The 18,918-nt window shown below is 46.9% G+C and overlaps 2 protein-coding genes and 1 pseudogene across 2 annotated transcripts in view; 2 read left to right on the top strand and 1 right to left on the bottom strand.

Annotated features, from left to right (window-relative positions):
- WNT5B (Wnt family member 5B) overlaps positions 1-18,918 on the bottom strand; it is a 109,251-nt gene that overhangs the window by 39,521 nt on the left and 50,812 nt on the right. The window lies entirely within an intron of this gene.
- LOC121480071 lies at positions 7,722-12,454 on the top strand (annotated as a pseudogene).
- On the top strand, positions 12,321-17,184 carry FBXL14 (F-box and leucine rich repeat protein 14). The gene has a single exon (XM_041735957.1). The coding sequence runs from the start codon at positions 12,752-12,754 to the stop codon at positions 13,952-13,954; it is 1,203 nt and encodes a 400-aa protein (XP_041591891.1). The 5' UTR covers positions 12,321-12,751; the 3' UTR covers positions 13,955-17,184.

Below are 18,918 nucleotides of genomic sequence, written 5' to 3' on the forward strand. Positions count from 1 at the left end.
GATGTGGGAGCTGCACTTGAGAGCAGCTTCCTTCCCAGGCCTCTCCTCCGTCCGGAATGCCTGTCTTTCCTGCCTCCCCTTCCTCCTGGCCCAGCCCAGGGCCGCTGGTCTTTAGTTATTTCCCGTAGTGTAGTGCGTCTTCCTTTCTTCACAGCCTGCTGCTCTCTTCTTGCCCCAGGCCTCGCTCCTTTTCTCTCAGCCCAGGCCTTCTGTGCCCACATCTCTTCCAAGTCCTGCTCAGGGAGTCTCATTTGGAAGAAGCACGACATTGACATTGAGTGGGCTGTTCAGTGGAGAAAGGGCTACTGGGGAAGTAACCACTAGAGGGTGACATAATTACACACAAGTGCACTCCTTGGGGACAATAAAAGGTCGGAGCCAGCCAGGCATCCACAGTGGGTCTGGAGGTACAAGATGGATGATCAGTGTATCTACCCACAGCATGCATGCACACATGGGCTTGCACATGCACTCTCTCTCTCTCACACACCACACACACACACACACACACACACACGCACACACACAAATACTGACCTACCTTGGCTAGCAAATCAACCAGGGTCTTCAAGTGTTTTGCATGGAAGCCACACCTGGCCCCTGGCCCAATGCTGCTCATGGTACAGTCACTATTTCAGTCACTGCTAACCATTGTTTTCATGGACCCCTCCGTCTTTGATGTCATATAGAAACTGCATCCTAGGAGAACCTGGGTGGCTCAGTGGTTGAGCATCTGCCTTTGGCTCAGGGCGTGATCCCGGAGTCCTGGGATTAAGTCCCGCATCGGGCTCCCCACAGGGAGCCTGGTTCTCCCTCTGCCTGTGTCTCTGCCTTTCTGTGTCTCATGAATGAATAAATAAAATCTTAAAAAAAAAGAAAGAAACTGCATCCTAGCAAGACAGAATAAACCTATACTGAAGGCAGCAAGCATAGTGACTTTGAATGTGGTCTCCAGATCTAGACTAAGTTCAAATTCTAGTTCTGCTAGCTGTTTGGTCTTGAGCAAGTCACTTCTCTGTGTCATAGCTTCTTCGCCTGTAAAATGCAGGTTGCAAGGTGGTACAGGTTGCAACTTTGCAACAAGTTGTTGCAAAGAACAGGTAAGTCCTTATATGTAAAGACCTTAAAGGAAAGACTAATATATAATAAATGCTTTGTAAATAGTAGCTATTTTTACGATGGTCAGGAACTGTACTAGGAGGTTACACACGTTACCCCATCCAACTCTCCCCAAACTCCCAAGATACAAAAATCACTAGTCTTGTTTCACAGACAAGAAAACCGAGGCCCTAGCTGGTTAAATAACTTGTCCAAAGTCACGGAGCTAGTAAGTTAGAGTCAAGATTTTAAACCAGAATCTGATTACAAAACTTATATTCTTTTCACTCTATCACTGGGGGAAAAATGCAGTCATCATGAGCTTATGATCTAAAAAGATAAAAGATGAATGGGGGTGGGGTGGCTGGGTGGCTCAGTCAGTTAAGGGGTAAAGCATCTGCCTTCATGATCAGGTCATGATCCTAGGGTCCTGGGAGCGTGATCTTGAGGTCCTGGGATGGACCTGCTTCTCCCTCTCCCTGCCCCCTGCTCGTGCTCTCTCTATCTTTTTTCTCTCAAATATTTAAATTAATAATAATAAAAAAAGATGAATGGGGGAACGTAGTTTTTTCTATATTATTTTTTTCTTACTAAAAAGGGAGAGCCTTTAATTTAATAGAAGTTTTAAAGCAGGAGAAAGAAAACTGGGTAGTTGGCAGTTGCTCACCAGTGGTCATTGATGCCTGTGACCAGTGGTCATTGGGATCACCTGTGATCCCAGGTCAGCAGCATCAATATCACCTGGGAACTTGCTAGAAATGCCAATCCTCGGCCCCACCCCAGACCTTCTGACTCAGAAGCCTTCACAAGCATTCCAATGCACGCAAGTTTGAGAACAATTGCTCTGAGCAAAAGTGTGAGAATTGGTCATGAAAACATACTTTAAGGAAACAAGTTGGATGTTCCTCTGGCAGAAGAGGAGTCTGGGACTCTTGGTGGCTGAATGGAACATGCTGCTCTTCCTGACTTTGGGAAGAGAAAACGAGGTGCAGAGAGATAGATGGCTTGCCCTAACTGAAAAATCAGTTTATTATACTCTTGCTATGTTTCTGCTCCTTTAACCTGCACATTTATTGAAAACAGGAAATAACATCAAAAAAATGTTGAACTGTCAGCAAATGTATATCTATACAACTTGGAGGCGCACACCTGTGTGGGGCTCCCCCACCCAGTGCATTTATCAAAGAAAAAATTAGCATTTATTAGATGTCTCCGATGTGCCAGGTTCCACACTAGGCCCTTCCTTTCCTGTGGATTTCCCTCCCCCAGGGAATTTGCACAACAGTTCGTGAACAGGAATTACTTTCATTTTATAGATGAGGAAATTGAAGCTCAAAGAATTTCAGTCACTTTGCCGGAGGCCATGTGTCTATAATGGGAGAGCCAGGATTGCAATTCACGACTTCAGACTCGGAGCCTGGTGGAGATTGAGCTCACGATGCTGCCTTGGGAGCAGAGGCGATCTAAGGAGCCCCCATGTCACAAGCGCTCAAGGAAGACACACATGGAAGCCAGAACTCTGAACGGCTGCTCTCCTCCTTCCCTGCCTGAATGTGCACCTTCAGGCTCTACCTGTCAGGATGAATTGGGCAAATGAGGAGAAAGATAGCCAATTAAGAGCATTTTTTTCCAAGGCAATCTGGTTTGTAAAAACAGTAGCTAAGTCCAAGCCATGAACTCAAATTTTCTGACTTCAGATACTGAATTCCAATTCCAGATACATAAGAATTAAAGTTTCCTTGTTCTTAAAGGGAAAAAAAAAGCCAAAACTTCTTTGAAAAGGTGATTTGTTTAAGTTAACCTAACCGACGCCTCAAGATGGAAGAACCATAACAAAGTATGACAATGTAGGGCCGCTATTACAGAGTTCTTATTATTTTTCTCTAAACAAGTAAGGAAACACTTCAGCCTGTTCTCTAAATAAGTTTCCACCCTATGTAATGACCTTTCTCCATCAACACCTACTTATAAATTCTAGGCTTCCCTATGGTGACCCTCTAAACTGAAACAGTTTCTTTTTGTCACTCTGGTGGCCCTTGGAACATCAGCAAACACACCACAGCAGGTACTCTCAAGCTCATTGCTTGGTCCTAAATATTTTTCTTTGCTTTTTCTTTCTTTTTCTTTTTTTAAAAAAATATTTTATTCATTCATTCATGAGAAACACAGAGAGAGAGGCAGAGACACAGGCAGAGGGAGAAACAGGCTCTTTCCTGAGCAGGGAGCCCGATGTGGGACTCGATCCCAAGACCCTGAGATTAGGACCTGAGCCAAAGGTACACGCTCAATCACTGAGCCACCCAGGTGCCCTGGTCCTAAATCCTTAAATGCAAAACACCACTTCAACATCTTTGTCTACTAAAAAGCACCAAGTAGTGCACAAAAGTTGTTTTAATGCTTCCTGAACTCCTGACTGATTAAAAATCTACCTTGTTAGGTGTTCACTGCCCTGATAATAGTTGTATAGACAACACAATTTATTTATTTGTTTATTTGTTTATTTATTTAAGAGTTACTATATCTATCTGCTTTGTCACAAGTTCTAAGGTTTATGTTAATATTAACAAATATAGCTGATATTTGAGATCACTCTATCAAAGTATTTCTAATACTTTGGTTAGGTGCCTGATAATATGAAAACGTACATTAGAGTTAATGCTCAAAAATTGCAAATTACAGATTACCAAGGGCAAACCATTTCCAAAAAAGGAGTAGGGAGTGACTATTCGGGGAGTGATCGTTAGTAGCACCCTCTTTCACTCTCATGAGTTTTTCCAACTCCGACAGCAAAGTGCACAGTCATGGGGCACCTCGGTGGCTTAGTGGTTGAGCATCTGCATTTCGCTTGGTCATGATCCCAGGGTCCTGGGATCGAGTCCTACATCAGGCTCCATGCAGGGAGCCTGCTTCTCTCTCTACCCATGTCTCTGCCTCTCTCTGTGTGTCTCTCATGAATAAATAAATAAATCTTAAAAAGAAAAAAAAGTGCACAGTTGCTCTCCGTGGGTGGCTGCCAGAGCGTGGAGGGTGTCCTGAAGGCCTGGGCACACTGCAGAGAACAAGGTGGTGCCCCGCCACCTGCCCACCCCAGATGCTGCACTCAGCACCTCCACTGCCTGCGAATCTTTCCACCTAGTCCAGTGGTCGCCAAGTCCTCCTTCTGGTGCTTTGTGTCTTTGCCGAAGATGATGAAGAAGTCGTCAGGGGAAACTGTCCAAGTGTGGACAGGTGTTGGAGGAATCCCCCCTGGCAGGTTTGGAACTTTGGGGCGGCAACATTAGGAATCTGAAGCACCACCCATACACAACATGTACTGGGAGTATTGGTGCCTGAATGCTGTCATCCAGTGCTACCCAGATGTGGGTGCTGCCCCAGTGCCCACTCCATCCAGATCATGAAGGTGGAGGAGACTGCAGCCAGCAAGTGCCACCAACCACCACTACGGTGGTTCCACCACTTCCAGATCAAGTCCCTGCAGCTCCCCACATCCTGGGGCACCACACAAGCCACGCTTTACCACCAAGAGGCCCAACACTTTCTTTTTATTTTTATTTATTTTATTTTATTTTATTTTTATTTATTTATGATAGTCACAGAGACAGAGAGAGAGAGAGAGAGAGAGAGGCAGAGACATAGGCAGAGGGAGAAGCAGGCTCCATGCACCGGGAGCCCGACGTGGGATTCGATCCCGGGTCTCCAGGATCGCGCCCTGGGCCAAAGGCAGGCGCTAAACCGCTGCACTACCCAGGGATCCCTATTTTTATTTATTTTAAATATTTTATTTATTTATTCATAAGAGACATAGAGAGAGGCAGAGGCATAGGCAGAGGGAGAAGCAGGCTCCCTGCTGTGAGCCTGATGTGGGACTCGATCCCAGGACCCGGGGATCATAACTTAAGCCGAAGGCAGACAGTCAACACTGAGCCACTCAGGTGTCCCTCAACACCTTTTAGATGCAGAGTTTCTCTGTCCCCAGGTCCACCCAAATTAACTCCTTGGGAAACACCCTCTCCTCCTCCCCCAATAATAATAAAAATAAAAAAATAAAGTGCACAGTCAGCCTAATGAGAGGGCTCTAGCTACCCAGACCCCAGGCCCTTATTTTTATTGCGGTGGTTAAAGCCCATGTTTATAGGATTTAGCAGACTAATGATTTGGGAAGAGTAAACAAATATTTCAGGGTATTCCTGGCAATTTGTTGATAGGAGAACAGTTTTCACCTATATTTTTCCTTTAATTTACATCTTTTATTTCAAAATTTTTGTTCTAGTTAAATATTCTCATTTTTAATTATGGTGAGATAAATATAATGTAAAATTCACCATCTTAACTATTTTTGAGCATATAATTCAGTAGTGTTAAGTATATTCACATTGTACAACAAATCTCCAGAACTTTCCATCTTGCAAAAATGAAACTATATCCAAATAAACAACTCCCATTTCTTCTTCCCTCAGGCCTTTGGGAAACAACCATTCTACTTTGTTTCTTTGACTTTGATTATTCTACATATTTCATATGAGTGAAATCATACAGTATTTGTCTTTTTGTGACTGGCTTGTTTCACTTAGCATTATGTCCTGAAGATTCCTCCATGTGGTAGCCTGTGACCAGAATTTCCTTCTTTTTTAAAGCTCAGTAATATTCCATTGCATGTGTATACCCCATTTTGCTTACCCAGTCATCATCGAAGGACACTTGGGTTGCTTCCACATTTCAGCTATTGTAAATAATGCTATGAAGATGGGTATACAAATATATCTTTGAGACCCTACTTTAATTTGGGGAGATATAAACCCAGAAGTAGAATTTCTGGATCATACACGTGGTAGTTCTACTTTTAATTTTTTTTTAAAGAAGATTTTATTTATTTGAGAGAGAGATAGCACAGGCAGGGGAAGCAGCAGAGGGAGACAGAGAAGCAGCCTCCCCGCAGAGCAGGGAGCCTGATGCAGGACTCCATCCCAGGACTCTGGGCTGGGACCATGACCTCAGCCAAAAGCAGATGCTTAACCAATTGAGCCACCTGGCGCCCCTATTTTTAAGTTTCTGAGTACCTATCATACTTTCTCACAGGGGTTGAACCATTTTACATTCCCACCAACAGTATGTCAGTGTTAGAATCTCCCTATATTTTCACAACACTTGCTATTTCCTGTTTTATGAATAGCAGCTATCCTAAGAGATGTGAGATGCTCTCTTATTGTGCTTTTAATTTGCATTTCCCTAACAATTCCTGGTGTTTAGCATCTGCTCATATGCTCGTTGTCCATTTGTATATTTTCTTTGGAGAAATCTCTATTCAAGTCCTTTGCCCATTGTAAAATCAGGGTATTTGTTCCTTTGCTATTGCTTGAATCTTTTTTTTTTTTTTTTAAGATTTTATTTATTTATTCATGAGAGACATGCAGAGAGAGGCAGAGACACAGGCAGAGGGAGAAGCAGGCTCCATGCAGGGAGCCCGGTGTGGAAACTCGATCCTGGGACTCCGGGACTCCGGGATCACGCTCCAAGCTGAAGGTAGACACTCAATCACTGAGCCACCCAGGTGTCCCCTGCTTAAATCTTTTATTTGCAATCCATGAATTATGTCCTCACCTTTCTTATCTTTAACATTCTCTAACAGAGAGGTGCCTCATGGTATTCTCTAGTAATACTAGGAATAGAGAGAATGTTGCTGCCAAGAAATCTTGAAGTTGGAAAGGTACCATTTTATAAACATCAGAGATCCATTGTTTTGGTTGTCCAGACTCTTGGAGAAGTTTTGATATGCATGAAATCTTTCATAAAGCTATTATGTTATTACTGTTCTCATTCATTTCAGTATAAAAATATTTACAGAGTGCCTACTACATAGTAGACATTGTGTCATGGATACTTTAGAGTTAAAAGAAAAAAAACCACGAAAAACATTTTAACTCCTTTGATAATAATAATACCTACCAGCTAGACTCTAGGTCACTAATTTTGGGTTTTTTTAATTTTAAGATTTTATTTATTTATTTGACAGAGAGAGAGAGGGAGAGAGAAAACATAAGCAGGGGGAGCAGAAGGCAGAGGGAGAGGGAGAGGGAGAAGCAGACTCCCTGCAAAGCAGAGAGACCTCTGCAGGACTCCATCCCAGGACCCTGGGATCAAGACCTGAGCTGAAGGCAGACGCTTAATCGACTGAGTCACCCAGGGGCTCCAGATCTATATATTTTTTTGAATGAGTTTAAAAAGCTACAGAAGAGTCTGATCTTTCCTGCCAGATCTTTCCTCTCTGAATGAGGAAGTATACACACCCTTAAGAAAGCTTGATATTTGGGTTGGGCCTCTCAATTTTCCCAGGCCTCACCCAAGTGAAAAACACACCCTATCTGAAAATCTAGTTCCCTTAAAATTCTTGGTAAGGCTTTGGAGAGATTCCTTATATAAGGCTATCATTTCTGCTTCTCTACAGAGGCTCACTCTGAAAAAAAACTTTCTGGTTGCAACTTGTTGAATCATATTCAAAAGTCTCAACAAGTCCTTAAAATATGAACAGTCACTCAGCGTCACCAGTAGCGGGGTTGCCTGCCTGCAACTCTTCGCCTCTCGTCTCACAGTTGAAGCCCCAGGAACTAGAGTGAGAAGCCAGGACCATGTTCCAAGGCAAGCTGATGATGGCTCTCGACTACCACAGCCCTGCTGGCTTCAACTGTAAAGATGAACCAGAATTTAGAAACTTTATTGTTTGGCTTGAAGACCAGAAAAATCAGACACTACAAGATTTAAGGCAGAGGGATTTTAAGAAACATCCACAGTAGTGACTGGCCCAAGTTCTTTGAAAAGTATCTTAGAGATGCTAACTGTCCTTTCAAGATTCAAGGTCGACAAGAAACAATTAATTGGCTTCTTGGTTTAGCTGTTAGACTTCAGTCTGGAGATGATGCTGAGAAATAAAAGGACTTGGTACATGATAATAATCAAAATGGCAATGTAGAGGCATTCATCAATTTGGATGTAAATAATCCTGTTTTAAAGATTTTATTTATTTGCTCATAAGAGACTCAGAGAGAGACATAGAAACACAGGCAGAGGGAGAAGCAGACTTCCCTGGGGAGCCCGATGCAGGACTCAATCCCAGGATTCCGGAATCACATCCTGAGCCAAAGGCATATGCTCAACCACTGAGCCATGCTGGTGCCCCAATAATCCTGATTTTAAGGCTGGTCTAATGGCTTTGGCTAAGCTTCTTCAGGTTAGTGTCAGGATGATTACCTAGTAATGTTTAAGGCAAATTGTATTTTGGTCCAGGATGCAGTTACCAAAGCAAATCAAACAAGAGGGCTTGCCTGTGGCTTTAGACAAACATGTTCTTGGTTTTGACACAGCAGATGCAGTTCTTAATGAAGCTGCTCAAATTCTGTGATTCCTGCACATAGAAGAGCTCAGAGAACTACAGACAAAAAATCACAAAGCCGTAGTAGCTGTTCAGGCAATAACTGCAGACCCAAAGACAGATCACAGACTGGGGAATATTTTAGGATTTCAGCTTCGTACCTATTTAGTACAATTGGGAACCAAGCATGATCTGGCATGTGTTCAGAAATCAAATGTCACATTTTTGAGGAAGAATCCCAGAAAATCAACTACATTCTAGGGATTTACCATAATTGTTTTTCTTTAATAAAGTCCAGGGAAGTGGTGGGGTGGGATAGGGTGGGAAATGAACAGCTATCCTCAAGATTTTCTACATTGGTACACATTTTTTTCAGATAATTAATGTCTCTGCTCCGTAATACCCTCCATCTATTTTTGTGTCCCAGATCTGAACCTAAACGAAAACCCCCAAGAAGCCACTGCATGTGAAAAAACTCTTATCTCTGGCCGGCCTTAGGAAAAATCCATAAATTCCAAGGTTGAGAAGACAGCAGGACCCATCTAAGCTCATGGTCTTCTAGAGTGTTACTAATCATATAAAGACCCCTGAAAATTATCCAGTCAAATCGCCCTAGTGTCACATGAGGAAACTGAGAGCCAGCAAGGGGACACATTTTCTCAAGGCCATACAAAGTCACCATGTCTCCAGACAGCACAGGGCTCCTTTGATGCCACACTTCTTTTTCTCACTAATGTTCATTTTCTGAGATGCCTCTTGATGTTTATTTTCCTATTTACTGAACGTGGAAATAATCATATTACTGGAAATCCTTGAAATATGTTTGAATGTCTTTTTTTGTTTAATTTTTATTTATTTATTATAGTCACAGAGAGAGAAAGAGAGAGAGGCAGAGACACAGGCAGAGGGAGAAGCAGGCTCCATGCACCGGGAGCCCGACATGGGATTCGATCCCAGGTCTCCAGGATCGCGCCCTGGGCCAAAGGCAGGCGCCAAACCGCTGCGCCACCCAGGGATCCCTGAATGTCTTTTTTTTTTTTAATATTTTATTTATTCATGAGAGACATACACAGAGAGAGAGAGAGAGAGAGAGAGAGAGAGAGGCTGAGACACAGGCAGAGGGAGAAGCAGGCTCCATGCAGGGAGCCCGACATGGGACTCGATCCCAGGTCTCCAGGATCACACCCTGGGCGGAAGGTGCTAAACCTTCCGCTGAGCCACCTGGGCTGCCCATGTTTGAATGTCTTAAACAAAAGGCTCTGTATTAATAAAATTCTAGAGTTCAACCCAAGAAAAAGTTTTGATAAAACTAGGATCAAGTGGTCAACTTCTAGAGAAGGTGTTTCTGGGCATCTCTGAATGTCTCTTCAGACTTGAGCTGAGAACAACAGCCTGTCTAGTGGAAGAAAACCATTAAGTTCTTTTCTTGAGGTCATGCTCCCAAGTCTACAAATACACTCCCCTCTGCCCCGTGTGGTCTAGCACTTTGTTTTGTGTTCAGCAGGATTAAGGTGTTTGGGATTCATACTTTGACATCAATACAAACACATCCACATCCACAAATCAACAACCAAAAAAAGTGACTTTCATGTAGAGTTTAGGTAAAAGTTTAGGCAGAAGTGACTGAGATAAATATAAGGCCAGATACACATTAGGAGAAGAGTATTAGCTCAGGTATGGCCAGGAATTGGGACATCTTATTGCCACGGCACATCTGGATCATCTAGGTGACTAACAGTACAGTCTATTATTTCAGAAAGGTTATAAAAATCTATGGGCCTCATATCATGTGTAATATGGGTGGGGTAGCAAACCTGTAAAAATTTTTGCTTCTGTATTTCCTGATTGAGGAACAGGAGAGGTAGGTGGATGGGGTCTGAAATACATTAGGCCTGTTAGTGAATCTGTAGTACTTGGCCTAGTATTGGTCTCTTGGGCAAAGAGAAGTGGCCAAAAGTTCACCTCACATACTGAATACGGAACCCATTCAAAATCTTGCTTAGGTCCTCAACGAGTCAATGAGACCATTTTCCTTTTCTGATAAATACATCAGGTTGTCCTATATCAAGTTATATGAACTCATGAGTTCATTAAAAATACAGAAGGTCAGGCCACCCGGGTGGCTCAGTGGTTGAGCATGTACCTTTGGCTCAAGGCATGATCCTCGAGTCCTGGGATCAAGTCCCAGGTCAGCCTTCCTGCGTGGAGCCTGCTTCTCTCTCTGCCTCTCATGAATAAATAAAATCTTAAAAAAAAAATACAGAGGGTCATTTTCTCTGACCCAAAGATTCTTGGTTTGGGGATAGTTAAAGGGAAATGCTGAAATCCTATCTGTGTAGGCACCGAAGAACCACATTTTTTTTTTTTTTTTTTAAGAACCACATTTTAAAAGAGAGCAGTGCCCTGGTTCCATAAAACACGGTTAATAAACCAACAGATGTTTGCTTGCAGCGCCTTAAACCAAGTCCAGCAGTCATGGTATTTTATTTAAAAAGTATCTTTGGGGCACCTGGGTGGCTCAGTAGTTGAGCCCCTGCCTTGGGCTCAGGTCGTGATCCCAGGGTCCTGGGATGGAGTACCCCATTGGGCTCCCTGGGAAGGCCTGTTTCTCCATCTGCCTATGTCTCTCATGAATAAATAAAAAAAATTAAGTATCTTTTTGTTATATACATATCATATATACATATACAGTTGATCAGTAGAACTGTGCATACAATTTATATTTAGTCCAAGAGGCTGGTGAGGAAAAAAAATCCTCAGGCCAGGCTGAGGGGGTGCTGCTCTCTTCCAAGTGCAGAGCAGGCTGAGAGATGCGAGGGCAGCCGTGGCGCTGCCGACAGTTCCCAACAAAGTGCGGAAGTGCAGTGAAGTTTTGATGCACAAAGTACCACCGCGGAGCCTGGAAACAAGCAGAAGATGCTGGAAGGCAGCAGCGATGGGTCATGCTAGAACGAGGGCTAGGGAGGGTCAGTGTTAAACTAGGTCGTGATGAGTAAGGCCGAGTTTCTCGGCGGTTGGAGGCACAAGACCGGTGAGAAGGGAGGCAGCCGGGGTGGGGAGCAGCGAGCGTGTGCTGAGACGTGCTACGGGGCGAGCGGGAGGACGACTGGGAGCCTCCGCGCCGGGAGGAGGGTCTGGCAGGGCTGATAAAGGAGAGGGTGGGAGCAGGGCTCAGGGAGGGCCGCGGAGCTCCAGGGGAGGGCGGCGCGGCCGTCAGCAGCCGAGACGCCAGGGGCTGGGCCGGGGCGTGGCCCAGAGAGGGGCCGGCCCCCCCCGGGCTGCGGGCGGCGGCGGCGGGCGCGGAAGCCTGACAGCCGCTCCCCCGCGGCGCCCACAGGGTTAACCGCCCCGGCGCTCCGACCGGGAGGAACTCGGTTTCCAGGGCAACGGCTCCGCCAGTTCCGGCAGCGCAGGCTCGTACCATTGCGCGGGCGCGCGCGGGGGAGCGCGGCGGGAGGGGCCGCGCGGAGGGCCCGGGGCGCGGGGTCCGGCCCGACCCGGCCGCACGTGCGCCCGCCCGCCCGCCCGGCCCGGCGCCGAGCCGCGCTCCCGCCGCCGCGTGCCCCGCGTGCCCCGCGTGCCCCGGGCCCGGGCCGGCAGCTCCCACCCGTCCGCGGACGGCGGGGGGGTGCGAGGAGCGTGCGCCCGGTGGCCCGGATTGGCCTCCGGGTCCCCCCGCCTGGGCGGCGGAGTGCGGGCGGCCCGGGCTGGGAGGTTTGAAAAGCGGGCGAGAGACAAAGGCAGCAGGAAGCCTGCTCGGCGCCCGGAGCCCGAGCCCGCAGCCCCCGGGGCCCCCCGGAGCAGCGGCGGCAGCGGAGGGAGGCAGAGGATGCGGCAGGGGGCGTGGGAGCGGCGGCGGGAGCGCGGCGGGCGGCGCGGGCGGCGCGGGCGGAGCGGGCGGAGCGGCGCGGCCCGGGCGCGGCGCGCTTAGACCCCAGGCGGCGGCGGTGTTGGCGGCGGCGGCGGCGGCGGCCCGGCCGGGCTCGGGAGTGAGTGAGAGGGCGCCTTCCCCGCCCGGGATGTGAGGACCGAGCGGAGCCCGGGGCGGGGGGAGGGAAGGGAAGGGAGGCGACGCCGGCAGGAAGGAAGGAAGCGCGGACGGACCCGGAGGAGGAGCGGCGGCGGCGGCGGCGGCCGGAGCCGGAAGGCGGGGAGGGGCCGGCCGTTGGGCCCGAGGCGGCGGCGGCGGCAGCGGCGGCGGCCGGGCGGACCGCTCTTGTCGCCTCTCGGGACAGGAGCGGCGGGGCCCGCGCCTCCTCCCCCCGGCGCCGCGGAGGGGGGAGGAGGAAGATGGAGACCCACATCTCGTGCTTGTTCCCCGAGCTGCTGGCCATGATCTTCGGCTACCTGGACGTCCGGGATAAGGGGCGCGCGGCGCAGGTGTGCACGGCCTGGCGGGACGCCGCCTACCACAAGTCGGTGTGGCGGGGGGTGGAGGCCAAGCTGCACCTGCGCCGGGCCAACCCGTCGCTGTTCCCCAGCCTGCAGGCCCGGGGCATCCGCCGCGTGCAGATCCTGAGCCTCCGCCGCAGCCTCAGCTACGTGATCCAGGGCATGGCCAACATCGAGAGCCTCAACCTCAGCGGCTGCTACAACCTCACCGACAACGGGCTGGGCCACGCGTTTGTGCAGGAGATCGGCTCCTTGCGCGCCCTCAACCTGAGCCTCTGCAAGCAGATCACCGACAGCAGCCTGGGCCGCATCGCCCAGTATCTCAAGGGCCTGGAGGTGCTGGAGCTGGGGGGCTGCAGCAACATCACCAACACCGGCCTCCTGCTCATCGCCTGGGGCCTGCAGCGCCTCAAGAGCCTCAACCTCCGCAGCTGCCGCCACCTGTCGGACGTGGGCATCGGGCACCTGGCCGGCATGACGCGCAGCGCGGCCGAGGGCTGCCTGGGCCTGGAGCAGCTCACGCTGCAGGACTGCCAGAAGCTCACGGACCTTTCCCTAAAGCACATCTCGAGGGGGCTGACGGGCCTGAGGCTCCTAAACCTCAGCTTCTGCGGGGGCATCTCGGACGCGGGTCTCCTGCACCTGTCGCACATGGGCAGCCTGCGCAGCCTCAACCTGCGCTCCTGCGATAACATCAGTGACACGGGCATCATGCATCTGGCCATGGGCAGCCTGCGCCTCTCCGGGCTGGATGTGTCCTTCTGTGACAAAGTGGGGGACCAGAGCCTGGCTTACATCGCCCAGGGCCTGGACGGCCTCAAGTCCCTGTCCCTCTGCTCCTGCCACATCAGCGACGATGGCATCAACCGCATGGTGCGGCAGATGCATGGGCTGCGCACGCTCAACATCGGACAGTGCGTGCGTATCACAGACAAGGGCCTGGAGCTGATCGCTGAGCACCTGAGCCAACTCACCGGCATAGACCTGTATGGCTGCACCCGCATCACCAAGCGCGGTCTGGAGCGCATCACGCAGCTGCCCTGCCTGAAGGTACTCAACCTGGGACTCTGGCAGATGACGGACAGTGAGAAGGTCAGGTGAGGGCAGCAGCACCTGCTCCCCTTGTCCCGCCCCGTTCATCCTCCGGTCACTACCACGCCCCATCCCCCTCGCTCGACATGCACACTTACACACGACACAGATCATTGTAGTGGATGAGATGGGGGCAGTGACACGAAGCCTCGGGCTCTCTTTTTCTCCCTCTTCTGGCACCTCGGGCCCCACTACACGCCCATTCCCCTGGCATCTGGGGTTCCTCTGCTACCCCGACCTTACTCCCCTCCCTCTCTTCCTGAGGGCGGAGATGGATTCAGCTACTTACTCACCCAACTCCTCTCTGCAGGGGGATGGAGGACTGTTTGAGCTACTGTATGTATCCTCACTGCTTTGCATTTGGAAATGGGGGAGGGGGCGGAGAGTGACTAGTTCTTAAAACCCTGGGGAGTTGAGGAAAATGTCTGCCTTCACTTAAGCTTTCATTTGAATACTGTGATCTGGTTTTTATTTTGAAATGTATAAAGAGCAAACCCAACTACCACGGCCTTTTCACCCTTCTTCCTTCCACTTTGTAACTAATCCCAGGCTCTTCTCATCACTTCTCCTACAGTACTCTGCTACTCACGCCCATTTCCTTTTAATTGTCTTTCTTTTTCAAGTTTTTATTTTTTTGAAGAAATTTGAAATCACGGTCCTTTTTTTTCTGCTGAATATAGTCTATATATTATATATATATAAATTATATATATATACATATATATATGTCTGGCTACCTCGTTTTAGTTTACTTTTTTCTCTGAAGCCCTGGAATTCTACAAGAGAGATATTTTGAGACTGAAACATTTTTGTGCCTAGACTGGAAAGATGCCCATTGGGTTTATACGTCTTTTTTGTTTTGGCTTCTTCCCAAACCCCATCCATCCAGTGTATCCCACTTCCACATTCTGGCTATAATTTTTTTTTTCTCCTTGCCCATTGGGATTTGAGGGCCCAACGGTGTTCGTAAATTTTGACTTAATTTATAGCACAAATGTGTGGAAGAAATGAGAATTGAACTTTTGTCTGTTTGAGATGCAGTTGTGTCTTGAAAATGATTATTATATATGCAAATCCTGCCCTACCCTCACCCTCTTCCAATTTTCCCCACAAAAAGGTCACATGGTGAGGCTTCCTGTTGGAAGCAGAGGAGCAGAGTTGGCCTACGGAGCCCCAGGGGCTGTAACGTGAAGGGGAGGAGACTGAAACTCTTGTCTTATCTCTGTTAATAAAATGGGTGTTTGTGGGTTTTACAAAAATCAGTTTCTAAATGGAGGAATAGATGGCTTTCTTTATTTTGGTTGGGGTTGGGACTTGTGGCTTTAAAAAAAAAATCGCTTTTGAGTAGGATGTATATTTTTGTTGGAGTTTTTGTTTGTTTATTTTTTTAGAATCCTCCACTGCAACAAGAGAGACCATGGAGTTAAAGAAACCCAGAGACCTTTATCAATTAATTGTACTGTTTGTGAATTTGTATAAATAATAACAAAGATCCTCTTAAAACGTTTATATTCTTACAGTAAAAGGTTAAACTGATATTTATATAATAAAAGAGGAAATATGAAGTATGTTTTTGAAAAAAAAAAAAAAACAAACAAAAAACCTTGTATCTGTGAATTATTTTGAAGGCAGTGTGTGTTTGGGTACATGCCAAAGTCGGAGGTGCTGTTTGTGTACTCTAAGAGGAAATACGGTATAGAGTTCAGTGCATCCTAGGTGGTGTAAGTAAGCTCACAGTTAAAAATTTATTCTGTAAGAGATTTACTACTGACATCTAAATGTTGTGTTTCTAGAAATGTGACTGGACTGGAGACTTATATAATTTTTGGTTTTGAACTGTCAACAACATGGGAATTTAAAGAAATGGAACTTTTAAAAAAACTAGATCTGTAAGAGTCACAATTTCCCCAGGGTGGAAATGAGATCTAGGGGTCCTGTTGAATAATGGGGTCATGAGATGTGGAAGTGGGGAAGAAAAGATGGGTTGCTTTCCACTTTGAGTGGGTGTGGGGAGGATGTGAAATGGTGAAGAGTGGAGGGAACTGAAGCCATTGTTCAGAAAAGTTAAAAGAACGCTGTACGCTGTCCTTGCCTGCTCGCTTACTTTGCTCAGTCATGCATGCTGAATCTCACAGTGTGAGTGAGGGTCCTGGTAGAAAGGAGGAAGGCAGTTCAGCCCCTCTCTTTAACATTCTCCTCCAGGCCCCGCTGTATTTAAGCACTTTCCTGGGGGATGGGGAGGTTGGCCAGAAGTTCTTGCACATTTGCATTTTAAGCACTTCCAGCACTGAAGCTTGCCACTCGGGTCCACTGTGGTGTGAGGGTTCTTAGACTGAATTCGGGGCACATAAATGAATACCAACAATTCTAGCAAAGAGTTCCCTTTGATAGACAATAACTAAATGATCAACGCCCTGTGGTTGGGCTGCGGAAGTGGCAGGGTATAAATGCTCCAACAGTAGAGTAATTCACATTCACATTCCTGGTTTCACATAGGTCTTAGTTTCTGAGATTTTTTTTTTTACCAAAAACAACAACAACAACAACAAATACAGATCCCAGCAAGAGCTAGTAAGGGGTATAAAACTTTCCTGCAAAGACACCTCTTTCCAGGAAGAGAGCTAGAACCTAAGTTTCTCTTGGGGTAGGATTGTTTTGTAAAATTTCCAAGCTTTCTGCTTGAGCATATCACAAAAGCTACATTGTTCCTTTTTGGAGAGCCATCACAATTGGGTCTAATTGAGCCTGACACTAGATCCATCTTCCTTTTCTTGGGGGAAGGTGTGGATCTCTTTATTCCCTCTTAGGTTACAGTGCTTATTGCCTGGAAAAAAAAAAAAGAAAATGTGTGAACCCTAGTAAGTCGGGATTTGGAATTAGGGTCAGCTTTCTAATTTAGCATTTGACACTATAACGCATGAAGGCTCCACAAGCTGTAAGTTCTTAGACTTTTTCTTCCTCCAAAAGACTGCATGACTGTACAGATTCAGTCAATAAAAATTTGAGCACCTCCTAAGTCTCAGACTCTGCTCACATTCCTCACTTTCATACAAAAAATAAGGGTTTTCCTTTTTTTTTTTTTTTTTTTACTTGAAAGGCTAAATATAAGCTTGACTAAAGGTCAGTAAATTAATGTTTGAAAGTTAAGGTCACGGGCCTACTGTTCTCAACCTTGAATTGGGTATACTTAATATATCTGGAGTGTCTGGAAACCATGAATAAACCATTTATTTTCATCAGCCAAGGTTAACTGTTTATCTCTCAACCTTTGTGGATGGAAAGAAATGAATGTGTTGAGAACCCATGGTATGCTTTGCATGGTATCTGTAAATTTCTTTTAGTCCTCAAAACAGCCTGTTGAAACAGGTATCCTGATTTCCAGATAAGGCATACTGCTTGCCTTAAATCACCCAGACACTAACTGAGGGAAACCAGGACGCAAAGCAGGACCAGTTCCAAAGTCCAGCTCCCTTCTGTTCTCCGAGAAAGTTCAGTTACTGATCATACCTTGAGTCCCAGTAAGGTGACTTCACAGAAATGAGTGGTATCTGTTTGATCACAGTGCAGACAAGCTCAGGCCACAGGGCACTTACTCTTAAAGGGAATATGGGTGGATCCGATCTCCACCATACCTATTGGAATGGAAAGAAATGCTTTTAAAGACTAAAAGCACCAAAGAAAATGACTTGATATTTTTGTGAGTGCTACAAAAGTTAAAAGGCACTTCAGGGCAGTTTTTAGAGTGGCAGAAAAAAAAACTGGTGCAGGTATTTGCTGACACTTCAGAAGTGAAAAACCATTTCAAAATGGGAACTTGGTGTAAACTTTCTCACCTAGAGGTAATAAACCTCATAGGAACTGTTTGGGGGGGGTGGGGAAAGGGCTCCACACATCTTTCCTTTCTGAGTTTCATTGGGCAGTAGCCCTTAAAGTCTGTCTGGAAAAGATTATAAATGCAATGGTGGGGTTCAGACGGTTTCTGTGGTCCCCTAAGGGCCCTGACAGGCCTCCGGCTACAAATGCTGGGCAGTGTTCATGATTCTCCCTGCTGTGGTCTCCCTCCTTCGGGACTTCTCAGTCCTAAAGAGGGGAGGGGCACCCGATTCACCTCACATTTGGCAACGGGGATAAGGACTTACAGCATGTCTTTCAATAGTTAAGAGAATTCAAATTCTTTCATGATTCAAATCAATGACAAAGATCTGAAAAAGCAAATGTTTCTTTTTTTTTTTTTTTTATTGGAGTCTCCTTTTAGGTAAGAACTTTCTTCTAAAAAATGACACTTGACATGTAAATTGAAGCATGGTCTCTCCCCTAAATCCTGCTGGTTGCCTGCAGTGCTTACTAGATAGACGCTGGTCTTGGAATAAGCAGAACCTTTTTCACTTTTGACTTAGAAAATGTGAACTCACATGTTCAAAGGGGAAAAGGTAGTGGCCCCCAGGGACCACTGTATTTCCAAAGCACAAGAACCTCTTGATTAAAAGATCAGATTTGTAAAACAAAACCAGGACTTCATGCAGCTTCTGACAAACGTCTCTTGCCAGTCCCCTGAAAGGGTGGGCCCCTGGCCTCTGCTGGTGGCTGCCCCGCTGCCCTGCCGAGGGGGAGGATATATGGGAAGTCACCCAGTGGTCCTCTCCCTGTTGCCCTTCTCTGCAGCTCACCTCATTCCCTTTTCAGGTCATTCTATCCCTTTAGTAGAGGGCAAGACCTAAATTTTGTGCCCCTCCGAGCCCCTGTGGATGGAAAGGTGAAACTTTCTTATTTTTTATTTTTTAAAGATTTTACGTATTTATTCATGAGAAAGAGAGAGACGCAGAGACACAGGCAGAGGGAGAAGCAGGTTCGATGAAGGGAGCCGGATGTGGGACTCGATCCCAGAACTCCGGGATCACGCCCTGGGCCAAAGGCAGGCACTACACCGCTGAGCCACCCAGGCGTCCCTATTTTATTTTTTTAAAGATTCTATT

The sequence above is a fragment of the Vulpes lagopus genome, chromosome 21 (genome assembly GCF_018345385.1).
Source record: "Vulpes lagopus strain Blue_001 chromosome 21, ASM1834538v1, whole genome shotgun sequence".
Lineage (NCBI taxonomy): Eukaryota > Metazoa > Chordata > Mammalia > Carnivora > Canidae > Vulpes > Vulpes lagopus.